This window comes from Orussus abietinus, unplaced genomic scaffold (assembly GCF_000612105.2).
Source record: "Orussus abietinus isolate OABI.00-Male unplaced genomic scaffold, Oabi_2.0 scaffold18, whole genome shotgun sequence".
Classification (NCBI taxonomy): Eukaryota; Metazoa; Arthropoda; class Insecta; order Hymenoptera; family Orussidae; genus Orussus; species Orussus abietinus.
In genome coordinates, this window is record NW_019396011.1 from 1,064,709 (window position 1) to 1,077,740 (window position 13,032).

Here is a 13,032-nt window from a genome sequence, read left to right on the forward strand (position 1 = left end):
ACCCTCTTGGAGGCCTCCAGAAATTCTGGCACTTGGAAACGAGCCCTAAGGTCGAGGTGCATTAGGTCGTCCTCGAGTCGTGAGAAGTGGTCTCTGGCCAGGATTCCAGCTCCTCTTTTAGAGCGAAATCGAGAGTACTCGAAGAAAGCGAATCGCGCTTGCGTATTCAGGGCGGCTTTCGTGGCGTTTGGCTATCCCAGGGTGTCCTGCATTCGGAAATGCGTCGTAGGAGGCTTGCGTTGCACTAAAGATGTCGGCTCCCCAGGTTACAAGATCAGTCCGAAGCCCTGCAGAATTCCAGGCCCGGAGATCACCGAGGGTACGTGCATGTTCGTATGGGAGTGCATCAAGTCCGAGGGAGTCCACGTGGGCGTTTGCGTGGACACCTTCATGTTCGGAAGCTGCTGCGTGCACAATTCCACGACTAACAGCATAAATTCCCATCAACCGTCCTCTCCAAACACGCCAAGGCCTTCGTTAGCCGATGCCCTGGCCAACGGGCCCACCAGGCCGACCCTGACATCCCTGGCGACGATTTCGCAGCAGTCTTCAGGGTACCCAAGTTCTCCGAGTTCTCCATCTTCCCCAAGGCCCGGCTTTTCTCGGCCACCCTCCAGCTCCTCGCCGTCGCAATCGACGAGTCCAGCCCATCAGTCGACCTCTTCCCTGGGTCCAACCTTGAGGCCTTCGAGTTCCTCCCATCAGTCGTCGACGTCGAGGCCGACGAGTCACTCCACCCAATCGTCGAGCTCGTCAAGGCCGCCTTTGAAGTTCCCCCAGCAGTCGGCGGGCTCCTCGAAGCCGGGGTTGCACACTTCAGGGTCGTACAGCCAGGTGGCGGGTTCAACGAGACCCCTAAAGCCGCTTTCGAGCGGGTCCGGTAGACCCTTGCAGAAGAGGCCGCACCTGAAACCGTCGTCGGACCAGGAGGATAGGGTCCAGACCTCGAAGATCCCGGAACACGCCTCCAGCTCCTGGGAAGATGGTCCCGGGAAGGGCCATGGGAGTCAGGACTCTCAGAGCCACCATTATTTGATGAAGACCAGGCCCGAGGACACCGATAAGTCGTCTTCGGGTACTCTTCCTCTTCAGGGGGCGATGGGCCACCAGAGCTTCAAGGACAAGGTCGAGGATGCGCACAATACCTTGGTCGTCAGGCTGCCGACCAAGAACCAGAGCTCCAACAAGGGGCAGCAACTTGGTCAGCGTCCATCTTATAGTCAAAGGCCCTTCGAGTCGCGCCCTGAAGACGGCGAGTCCAAGGAGGCCGACCTCACCGTGCAGGAGACCATGCATCGGCCTAACGTCAATTCCGTCTCGGAAAACGTAAGTTGACTCGTTGATCGAGGATGTTGAAACGTCTAGAAGGACTCTTGGGACACTGTAAATCATTCTTACAGTGGTCGACGAAACCAGCGGTGGCCAATAAGCCATCCACCGACTACTCCAAGCCGTACTTCGCGGTCAAGACGACTACTTACAGGTAGGAATTAATCGATATCATCGATACATCCGTACTTTTATTTCTTCAGTGTATGCGCAAACGGCTCAGAAAATACCTCTTCAGTCAGTTCATCAGCTTCGATATGAGTACTTTTCACCGATGCCAAGTATCGAGGCTGATGGTATCGATGCCACGAGTGGCTGGTATCAAGATATATGCATCGAGGGAACACTGGTATTGACTTGGATCCGTTTATCTCTACCCACAGGCCCATTTCTGTCGGAGTGATGGTGGACACCAGACCCAGTTTCGTCTCCAAGCCGGACAGCTCCAGCTCGCCCACGAAAGCATCTACGACCCCCAAACCCTCGTACTATAGTGGGCAACTGATGACCAGGTATGTCAATGCGAATCTTGTGCGGAACACATCCGCAGGGATTTCAGAATCGGGTCCTAGGTCGATGAGCGGCGCTTAAAGGTTCTTTTCATTGTAGCGCAGCCGGATCCTTGGCGCAGACCGCCCATTGGCAAGTAACAACGGAGCCAGCCTTCATAACGAAGCACAGACCTTCGTCCACGAAGCCGACGAGTCTTCCGGAGAGCACCAGACCTGGCGGCTCCTACTTCTGGTCGGAGAACAGCTGGACCCCGCCCAGGCCTTCGATCAAGCCCCACTGGATGGACAACCCCAGCCTGATGCAAAACGGACCCGAGAGCTTCCCGCAGCGGACGGGTTTCAAGCCGACCACGGAGCCGCAAGAAGTACGCCCTCGTTGGCCCTGATTGACATTAAGGGGATGTGAAAGTGCCTTCCGAGGAGTCAATCGCTCATGAACCTTCCCTCGAAAGGGGTGCGCAAAGACGATTGACAACTCGGATGCCAGTTTCACATCCCCTTTGGAGCCCATTAGGGATTGGTACCGCATCGTTGTAGGGCTCTCCCGTTTCCCCTGGGATGGTTACCGGTTTCGATAGTCGATTGCTCCTGGAGAGGGTCGAGATCCCCCGGGATCAGGCTCTTCTTGGTCCAGCGGATCTCTGAGAGCTTCACGGGAAACCTCGCACGTTCCAGTGAACCCAGTAGCCGCAAAAAGTGCGCTCTCGTTGGCCTTGATCGACATCGACGCAGCGTCCGCCCTGGAAGACTCCGTTGGCGATCGGCACTCTATCATCGCGGTGCTTTCCAATTTCACTCGGGATGGCAATCGGTTTCTTGTTAGCTCTTGGGTTCGCCACCTAGACAGGGCTGCGGTGCAAAACCAATTTAGATTTCGACTCGCTCTCCCGGTCGCCGGGTCGTTCCACTTCCCTGGTTAACTCTCGAGGCCTAGAGGCCGACCCCGAGACGACGACGGATGAATTAACCGCGTGGGTGTCGTCGAAAACCATCAACGTTTGCCCGGCACATAATGGCTGCTGCCTTTCGTAACAATAGGGAAGGAAACAATGGGGACTTAAGGCGCTTTCACGTCGACCGAGATCCGAGCGATGAGATTTAAGAAGGATCGTGATCGTAGATCTCTCGCTCCCTGGGAGTAAATTGATCTTTGAGGAGAAACGAGGGACCCTCTCGAAATACATTATCCAGGGCGATGCGGTACCGATCTCTGGTTCACCGACACTTCTTACCGAGTCCATTTCGGATCTGGACGAGTTCCTCAAGGGATATCTATTTTTCTTTCGTTCTTACGAGTCCCTTTTTGTTCTAGAATCCAGACTACCATAAACCCATCGGGTCCGCCCACTACATCACGACCTCGTATGTCGAGACCTCGACCAAGCCGAGGCCCACGAAGAGCACCACGACCTCCACCACGACTACTACTACGACGACGACCACGACGACTACCTCCCGACCGCCGACCACGACTGCCTCATCCATCAGCACTTCTGGTGCCGAGGATGCTGCAGGGATCGTCTCCAAACTCGGCTCGGTGTCCACCGTTTCTGCAGCTACCGAAAGCAAGAACATGCAGTGTGGTATTCCTCCACTTTTCCCGAGGCCGGAAACCAGGATCGTCGGGGGCAAGGATGCTCCTTTTGGACGGTGGCCTTGGCAGGTGTCCGTCAGGAGGACCTCCTTCTTCGGGTTCTCCAGCACTCATCGATGCGGTGGCGCCGTCTTGAACGAGAACTGGATCGCCACTGCCGGACACTGCGTCGACGAGTATGTTTTTCAGACATTTATTTAAGGTGACATCAAAGTGTGATACATTTCAGGACCTACCTTAGGGTCTCCATATTCACGTGTTAAAGTATGAAACGATTTGAGGCACCCAGTTCTATGAAAAGTTTTATGAACGATTGAGCTTTCGGATGCCACTTTCACATCCCCTTAAGGCCACGCGAGAGGTCTCGTTCATCAAACCATTACCACGAAGATGATGACAGTGATTTGTTCTCGGTAGTTTGCTGACCTCCCAAATCCGCATCCGAGTGGGCGAGTACGATTTCTCGTCGGTGCAAGAGCGTCTGCCTTTTGTGGAGCGCGCCGTCGCGAAGAAGGTGGTGCACCCTAAGTACAACTTCTTCACCTACGAGTACGACCTCGCCCTGGTGCGCCTGGAGAGCTCTCTAACCTTTGCCCCCCACATATCGCCGATATGCTTGCCAGCGTCTGACGACCTCTTGATAGGAGAGAACGCCACCGTCACAGGGTGGGGCCGACTCAGCGAGGGTGGCATCTTGCCCTCGGTACTCCAGGAGGTATGCTCTTCAGGGTCTTGTCCTCCGAATCTTCGAGAGAACAGCGAGGGACTATTCACTCGGAAATCAGTGATAACGATTTTTCATCGTGTACCGACTGCCTTTGATTTCCGCTTAAGATTTCCAGTTCATTTTCACGTGATCTCGAGAATTAATATCCATGATTTCCCCGAACGATCCCTCGGAAAATAGTCTGATAAGAGGATAAGAGAGAAGGGGGATAAAAAATAAGATGAACCACTTTCTTCAAGGTCTCCGTGCCCATTGTCAGCAACGACAGATGCAAGTCCATGTTCCTCAGGGCTGGGAGGCACGAGTTCATCCCCGACATCTTCCTCTGCGCAGGATACGAGACCGGAGGTCAGGACTCGTGCCAGGTGAGTTACCCGATCGACATCCTTTTTCCGGGTTTAACGAGATCGTTAATACCGAATCTTTCCAGGGGGACTCCGGAGGTCCTCTTCAGGTCCGAGGGAAGGACGGCCGGTACTTCCTGGCGGGGATCATATCCTGGGGCATCGGATGCGCCGAGGCGAACCTCCCAGGAGTCTGCACAAGGATCTCGAAATTCGTCCCCTGGATCCTGAAGAACGTCACCTGAGCTTACCAAGGAAGAGTTCCTCGAGAGTCCGAGGCCGACTGGCCATCTTGGCTCTCCCGATTTCCGGAAATCAACGAACTTCTAGATCCCCTCCTTACCTCTTCCTCTTCACGCTGAAGAGGCGAGTCAATACCAAATCGATCCCGGTACCTACTTGAACGTACATACCGAGTGACTGAGAACGTGTCGAGCGATCGATGATGCTCAGAAATGATCAAGGGATCCAAACTCGACGACGACTCGAAGAGTCCATGTCGAGGGATCTTGAAGAGATGCGCAATGGACTGATAGCATCGAGCGCTTTATTTTTAAAATAATTTAAGTCACCCAAGGGACGAGTCCTGGGTCCAGAAACTCGAGGCCGCTGAAAAGAGGAGCGATTTCTAACCGGAGAACCGGAAGAACGGTACCGGAAGTGGGCCCTTCTTCGAGTTCGAGGTACCATCTTGAGAAAATCCCGAAAAGTCCTCGACGAATCCGAGTCGCATAATTTATCCGGCCCACGGGAGACGCGATCCGTGGCGCCTGCTGTATTTATATAAATATATATATACATAACTATAAATATATAAATAAATACGAGTGAAATGAGATAATATATTCCTGAAGAGGCGAAGCCGGCGCTCGGCGCGACTCCCGGCTCGAAGAAACGCGGACGCGCTAATATATATATATATTAAATTATATATATATATAAATAATTCCCCTTATTGTATAGCAAGGTGTGTAAATGCTGAACTCTTGCCCGACCCCCCACGAAGGTCTCAATGACGCATCCCTTTCTTGTAGACTCTCTTCAGGGTCGATTTCCCAGCTCTTCCCGACTGATGGCACGGACCCCCCGCAGATCGACACGCGATTAAAATACATAGATATATATATATTTTTTATATACACAGATCTGTACAGAGCACAACGTACATGTATACTCGCCGGTAGATATGCGTACGGTTTTCAACTAAAGGCAAGCCTAGCAGGATATAAATACAATTGTTTATAGTCTATGGAGCTGATACTCGATAAGCCCTGTCAAATAAATATGCAATAATTAATGTCACTCCATGTTATTGGCGGGAGGGGACGTTTCTTTTTACAAAATTACGAGGGGGTATTCACTCGGAAATCAGTGGAAATGATTTCCTACGTTGAGAATCGATTGATTTTGATTCCGTACGATTAACGACAATGGGATTAAGTAACAGGGGATAGATGCCGTAAAATTGTCAACTTTTCAGTGATTTTTTGAGTGATTAACCTCTCGCAAAATTAGGTATTCCTTTAGAAGAGGATATCGGAAAGATGGGGAAAGTCTTCAGAGGATCCTCGAATTTAATGGATCGTCGATTCTTCCTGCGATTAGAGCCACCGATGTCTGCGCGTCCACGATAAAGAACAAAAACGGATGCTCCGCCGTGAAGGACACCGGACCTGCTCTCTCGAAGAGCCCGTTTCCTGAAAATGAAAAGGTTAATGAAAAAGCGCCGGGAAAAGGAAAAAACCCCAGTCTGGTGAACGGGAAAACGACTGCCGTGAAGGTCTGCAATTGTTCACCGGCAACGGGACCCTGGCTTGTTATCAGCCTTAAACGCGGTGGGCATGTAATCCTACGGCCCCCTTATCACTGTTATTACATTAATCACCGTATACATGCAAATCAACCCAGAAACCACGTGGTGCGCATAAGTGAACGCCTGTTACAGCGCCCTAACTGCAGTCAGTCGTGCAAATGAGGTCGGGAGGTCAGCTCTCTGATGACTCGTTTACAAAACGTCGACTCAGGAGCTTCTTATGGTTCCATCGAGTGGAGATGCATCACTCGGACGTGAGATCAGCGATTTTTCGAATACCACGTGGAAGGAATAATTACCTCTTGAAGGTCTTAAGGGGACGTGGAAGTGGAGGAAGGGTCAATCGTTGGTCAAACTTTTCACGGACGAGACACTTCTTTGGCGGCACTTTCGCATCGATTCATCGTGTCGATTTTTTTCTAGGATTATCTCGCGGTTTCTCAGACAATGACTTATTTACTCTGCAACAAGTGCCTCGGTGAAGTCGGAGTAAAAGGTCCGACTTTACCTCGCAACTACTCAGGGAATCTCGGCAAGCCCCGAAGCGGGACTCTCGCAAGGCCTCCTCGGTTTCTTCGGGCTGACTCACGCAGGATATCAGTCGTTAAATTGAGCAAAGTTTATAACAATACTGAGAAAATTCCCAATAACGATCCGTACCCTAGCCAGCTTCCAATTATAATAAACGGCTCGTGCTAAGTGCCGCCAGAGTCGAGGGAAAGGCTTGATGCAGAAATCTCGAGATTTTCTATCGAAAGCTACGATGAGAAAAGAAAAAGAAAAAGAAATTCCTTGGATCAAAGAAATATTTTGTTAATTCAAGAATTAAATTATTTCACTCAAATGAACTCATAGAAATTGTCGGAATTTCGAAGATACGTTGCAAATCAATTGCGGAATATTCCCAATGCTTCTCTGGTTTCTTTTCTTACGTCGTTTGGAATCGGAGCTTCGCTGATTACCGCGAGTTTAGAATTTCCGAAGGTTAAGTCGAGAGTCAAAGTGGCAAAAAACGTTTAACGAGGACGTCTTCAAGGTCCACCGAAGGTTTGTCGCCGACCTTGGATAGACGCGAAAAATCATCGAGGTCTCGTCTCGCTCGAGATTCCGCGCCGTTTCCGCGGAGAAATGACTTCCTAGGGTAATTGCGGAAACCACGGGAAATTTTCTTAACTAGGGGAAGTGGAGCTGGAACCGTTAAGACGAGACCAGGTGATTCCGACTGACAATGAGCATTACCAAAGACGATGGAACGTAAGGTTAAGGAAATTACATTCGTCCTCGAGTGGCACTTCGTAATGAGCAGTTTCGCGCACTTAGAGCCGCCAACGTTAATTCGTAATTCCGTTTAACGACCTCAAGTTCCGAGCGACATTATCCGACGGTTTTCCTCGTGAAAATCAAGAGTGACGAAAAAAAAGAAATTAAAGATAACTTAAGCGATCAAGAAGCAATCAGGTGCAGTGCTGGTGCCAGAATGAAACAATGGTGCAGATGAAGCGTAAGAAAAAACCTCCCCATTTCCTGAGAAAAAATAGAAACGAAGAAATATACATTGCAAGAAGGGAAACACTGAAAGAAACAAATGCCATTGAATCAGAGAAGTATTCCCTTGAATAGTACCAACGAAATATTCGGTTAATTATTTCCCTCAAACGAACTCGAATGAATTGGACGGGACATTTCTTCGGAGTGGTGACAATTCATTTGAGTTCATTAGTTAATTTTTTTTCTTCTCAGGATGGTTGTGTGATTTCTTTCGTGCGGAAAGCGAAGATAATCAAGAAAGAAGGGAAACCTGGTCGAAGATATCGATAAAAGTCCCGCCTTGGAGGAACTATTAACGGAGGCTCGGCGTAAATCGACTCACGAGAGTGCGTTCTGTCTGGCTGCATGTAATTCCTAATGTTAACGCCGATACTTTGTTGCACATCTCTTGCATACACGCCAAGATCAGGAGTCATCAGAGACAGGTCGGCGAGTCTGGGTTCGAAAACGTCCCTGATTCCCATCTGTGATTAAAATGATATCTGTGAAGGAGGGAACTAAAACATTCGAGAAAAGGTCTGAAATTTGAAGATTTCAAGATTTCAAAACACTCACCCTCTGCAAAAATGGCGTCAAAGTGACGAAACCCCGCAATGTAAAGGAGGGTATGGTTGCTCTGACCCAGCAAGGTTGAAGTTCTTGTCTGATAAGTCTCAAGGTCTTCGAGCTGAGGTCTGCAGCAAGGCGACGAGCATCGGCCCTCTCGGTCGGCAAAAGAAGGAGGATATTGTAGCGAGGATCCTTCGAGAGACAGAAAAAAAGAGCCGCTTATTTCGTTGGGATTCTTTGAATTAACAAAATATTTCTTTGCCATCAGAATTCAAATTTCTCTGGCTCGATGTAATTCTTTTTTTCCTTTTTTTTCAGTGGGTGAGCATGTTTTTAATTGCAGATGAGCAAATGGAAATAAGTTGAGAGATGTGAAAACTAACGTCGAGGGGAAATTCCAGGGCTAGGGCCTGCAAAGAGGGCAAGTATGCGAAAGGCAAAAGAGCCGTGTAAGTAGCTGCTGTGACTGGTGTAACGTCGCAGCCGTCGACCAGGAACATCATCTCGGTGGAGTCCCTGACGACACCATCACCGGTTCCAGGAGCATAGGACCTCCAGATTCCCAGATCCTGCATCCAGAAGCCGTCGTCTGAAACAAGAGTTTCTTTCTTTAAGGGGGCGTGAGTAAAAAATTTGTTCATAGCTTGCAGCCTCCAAATTCACAACGAACGCGAACGCTTATCGGTGTTATTGTTGTTTCGCAAGATGGAAATCTAAAATCGACTAAGAGTGTTACCTGGATAGTTAGAGAAGTATCCCCTAGGGCTTCTGGCTGATCGTTTGCGAGGTTGGTTCGCACTGTCAGTCCGAGTGGTTGGTACCGTTGTGGTACCGGTGGTTTCCGTGGTGGTACCAGTGGTTTCCGTGGTGGTACCAGTAGTTTCCATGGTGGTAGTGGTGGCTTCCATGGTGGTACCGGTGGTTCCCGTGGTGGTACCGATGGTTCCCGTGGTGGTACCGATGGTTTCCATGGTGGTACCAGTGGTTTCCGTGGTGGTACCGATGGTTTCCATGGTCGTACTAATAACTTCCATCATGGTACCAGTTCTATCCACAGTGGTACCATCACTTATCATCCTGGTACTATTATTTTCTATCGTAGTACCATCACTAGCAACAGTCGTAGTCTCTCCAGCTCGACCTCCTCCAGCAGCTCCCCTCGTTTCAGGTCGTAGAGTCGTACCCTGAACTGTACTCCCTCCTAGAAGAGACCTCATCACGGGATCTTCTGTAGTTGTGGCTGGTTCCGTAGGGTTTAAACCATTTTCAGTCCCTGAGGTAGAAGTTATAGTCGTGGATGCACTCCGAGATGTGGAAGTTGGACCCAAAGTCGAAGCCACTCCATCCTCAAGAGTCGTATCCATCCTCATTTCCATACTCGGCGACATAGCCAGACTTTTCACGGTCACAGCCTCCGTATTTTCCAGAATAGTCGAGATTTCCACCGGCTTCTGGGTCGTCGAAATAGGAGTCACTGTGTTCACCACTATTTCCGAAGATCGGACCCCAGGAGTGATTGTTGGAATTTCCGTACTTCCCAGTGTCGTACCATCACCTGATCGAACCGTGGTCGTTTCCGAAATCACGGTAGTACCGGGAGAAGCCATCCTTGTCAACCCAGCAACTATTGTACCAGAGTCAGGACCATCAGATCCTGAAATCGTTTGCTCTGTCATCGAACTGGTGGATTCACTCGTCACTGTATTAACTGAAGCAGTAGACATTTCCAAATCCATTTCAGAGATCGTTGTGACTATTCTAACCGATGGCCCTGAAGTCGTTATCGGAGAACTTGTGGTTGTGGTCTGTTCCATTGGCGAAGACGAAGAAGCCTCCGAAGTCGTGGATTGATTCAGGGTGTCAACGGAAACAGTGGACATTTCCAAGTCCATTTCAGAGATCGTTGTCGCTACTCTAACCGATGGCCCTGAAGTCGTTATCGGAGAACTTGTGGTTGTGGTCAGTTCCATCGGAGATGACGAAGAAGCTTCCGTTGCACCGTCCATGACCCTGGTGCTGGTTGGAGGATTCGTCGTCGTATCCGTCGCCATGTTTGTTAATCTTTGAGTAGGGTCCACAGTAGTAGGAGCTTTTCGAAGGATCTCGACGTCAGGTGGAGGCACTGGATTTTCTGGATTTTCTTCAGGTTGCACATCCTCAGGATCTTCGGTCGATGTTCCATCATCTTCGTCCTCATCAGCTGAACCTGGATCTGCAGGCATCGCTTCGGTACTCGACATCGTTGTCGTTTCGGGAGCAAGTGGCTGTACAGTGCTCATTGGGTTTCCATCATCGGTCGATGTCGTGGTACCTCCAGGGTTTGGAGTCGTTGCGTTCGTCTCAACTTGGTCGTCTGTGAAGTCGAATCCATAAAACCTGAGGATATCCTCGTAAACTGGACGCAGCTTCGTGTTCTCTCGATTCAACGTCAGTCCGCCCAGAAAGCCGTCGGCGTTGATGTAGCTCTTCAACAAAAATGCCCTCAGTCATCCTACTCGATTACTCCTAGGCTTCAGAAATACATTTCTGTTCAACTCACTCTGAGCCTTCGATGGATGTCCCTTAACCCTATCCTGGTGACATCTCGGTCTCTCGGCAACCCCAGGGCAACCGCGATCTGCTGGCTCCCTCTTCCTGAAGAACCCTCGTAAAGGGCTGCCAAAACGAATCCGATCCCTGCCGGAGAAAACGCCACGTTTCCCTCGTCAACGTACTGCTGCAGAATCCTGATGCCCAGATCGTTGACGACATCCGACATGACGTCAACTGGCCTGACGGAAGTTGGAGCTGGATGCACCCAAGTCCCATAATCAGGCTGTCCATATCCCGATCCTTGCACCAAGGCAGCAGCCACTTTGTCAGAAAGCCCATGTCAGTAAAAAAACACTAGTTTGAATCAATCCTTCTCCTACTTTTATCATTTAAGGGGATATGAGATAAATTCTTGCCGCGAAATTCCTGGCCATCTGACGAGTCTCGTCTATGAAACTTACCTCCCAACTAATTGCACCGAATCATTTTATATTTTACAACGCAAACTTTGAAACGATTAGGTACACCCAGGTCGAAGAGGTTTCATAAACGAGGTTCCTTGGGTGAACCTTTCGTGTCCCCTTAAGCCTCTAAGAAATCGTTTAAAAAATTCACACCGTGAAATTGGCTGATCCTGAATTTCTTATTCAGGAGTCTGATTAATTAGGGCCAGGTAAACCCCGGGGGGTGAGTTAAATCCATTCATGGGTTTTGAGTCGGTTTGGGTACATGTACCTTGCAGAAGCGCCACCCAAAAGGCGGCCCCCAACTTCGGGAAGCTCTTCATCTTCTCTCTGTCTCTGCGGGCGGTGTGTCGCTCACATTAGTCGCGAGTGCTTAAAACTCGAAACAAGCCGAATGAGACTCGAGAACAGGCCGAGCCCTCTCGAGTTTAGTGTTGGTCTCAACTTTAGCTTGGACAAACTATGCTCTCCGAGGATTAGTGTTGGTCTTGCGCGCTCTTGGACGGAACTGGCGTAGTTCGCCGCGGGGCGAGCGACGGACTCGCGGAGACTTTTATTTTTCAAGTAGCAAGGTCGCCAGGTGGATAACCCCGTACCATCCTTTCAGCCCGTCGTTTCTCCCCCAGAAGGTTCCTCCGCCAATTCGCACGTCGATCGAGTATCGACCGACCATCGAGCGGCCTCGAGGAGGCCCGGAAAGACCTTAACCGAGTGGTTTAATAATCGCTAAGAAAAATCGCCTCCAAGACCGAGTTACCAGCCTTCGGTTATCATTTCCACGTAAGGGAGAGTTTCTCTCAGAAAATGTCCATCTCGGAAAATTGTTAAGGTGAACTAGCTCGCCGAGAAATCGGCTGAGATGCTCCCGAGCGATTCTAAACACCTATGTTGGGTTATTAGATCGAGGTAATTAAATGCAGAGCACTCGGTTAATGTTTCCGCCGATCTCGGGCGAGAGTCTGGAATATTATTCAGCGATCGGAGGAGGAAATAAAATATGAGGACCTTCCTCCTCGGGCTTAATTGACCGCAGGAGGCTCCTGCCGATTACATCTCGCAGACGAAATTCTATCATTGAATATACAACCAGTTTAACTCGTACCTCGGGCAGGAGCGCTCCTCGTATCTATCATCTCGACTCTTTTTTACTCCTTGTCGATTTCTCTCCCGCCCCGGGCATTCCTCGGGATTTCAATTTGTCATAAGCGAGCTCGCTCACGTGAAATTATTCACCGCACTCGCGACGACTTCCGATTCGATTTACATTTTTGGGAGTTACAGGTCTTTACCTCGGTACCAAAATGGCGGCGCTCTCGGATGGAGAACCACCGCTCGACTGCCGTAGGGAATTCGACCACCCAAAAACCAAACCGAATCGACTTGCACAAGCTGTCTTTATCTTTGTAACTAAATTCTGGAAAATCGTAAAATCGCGCAACAAACGCAAGAAATCTAGAGCCGCCGATTCGCTCGATTAAAATCGCACTTAGAAGGGGCGGCCATTTTTCGCGAACGACTCGCGCGAACGGGACGAATTAAATCTCGGCCTATGCAACGAGGAGTGCAGCGATTACTAAGTGCATGAATGGGACGAGGAGAGAGGTGCACCTAGGAGTCATA

At 49.9% G+C, this 13,032-nt stretch overlaps 1 protein-coding gene across 1 annotated transcript; it reads left to right on the forward strand.

Annotated features, from left to right (window-relative positions):
- Window positions 1-1,249: 1,249 nt before the first annotated feature.
- Window positions 1,250-5,119, forward strand: LOC105700254 (serine proteinase stubble). Its single transcript, XM_012425928.2, has 8 exons — window positions 1,250-1,326; window positions 1,401-1,483; window positions 1,713-1,841; window positions 1,939-2,206; window positions 3,154-3,611; window positions 3,853-4,150; window positions 4,402-4,527; window positions 4,593-5,119. Exons 1-8 carry the CDS (start codon window positions 1,291-1,293, stop codon window positions 4,749-4,751), a joined length of 1,557 nt encoding a protein of 518 aa, XP_012281351.1. The 5' UTR covers window positions 1,250-1,290; the 3' UTR covers window positions 4,752-5,119.
- The last annotated feature ends 7,913 nt before the right edge of the window (window positions 5,120-13,032 follow it).

What these genes read in the sequence shown, in the direction of transcription:
- LOC105700254 (XM_012425928.2), top strand. Translation starts at nt 1,291, where the DNA reads ATGCATCGGCCTAACGTCAATTCCGTCTCGGAAAAC. An exon ending in CGACCACGGAGCCGCAAGAA is followed by an intron (nt 2,207 to 3,153) that starts GTACGCCCTCGT and finishes TTTTTGTTCTAG; the next exon opens with AATCCAGACTACCATAAACC. An exon ending in TGCCCTCGGTACTCCAGGAG is followed by an intron (nt 4,151 to 4,401) that starts GTATGCTCTTCA and finishes ACTTTCTTCAAG; the next exon opens with GTCTCCGTGCCCATTGTCAG.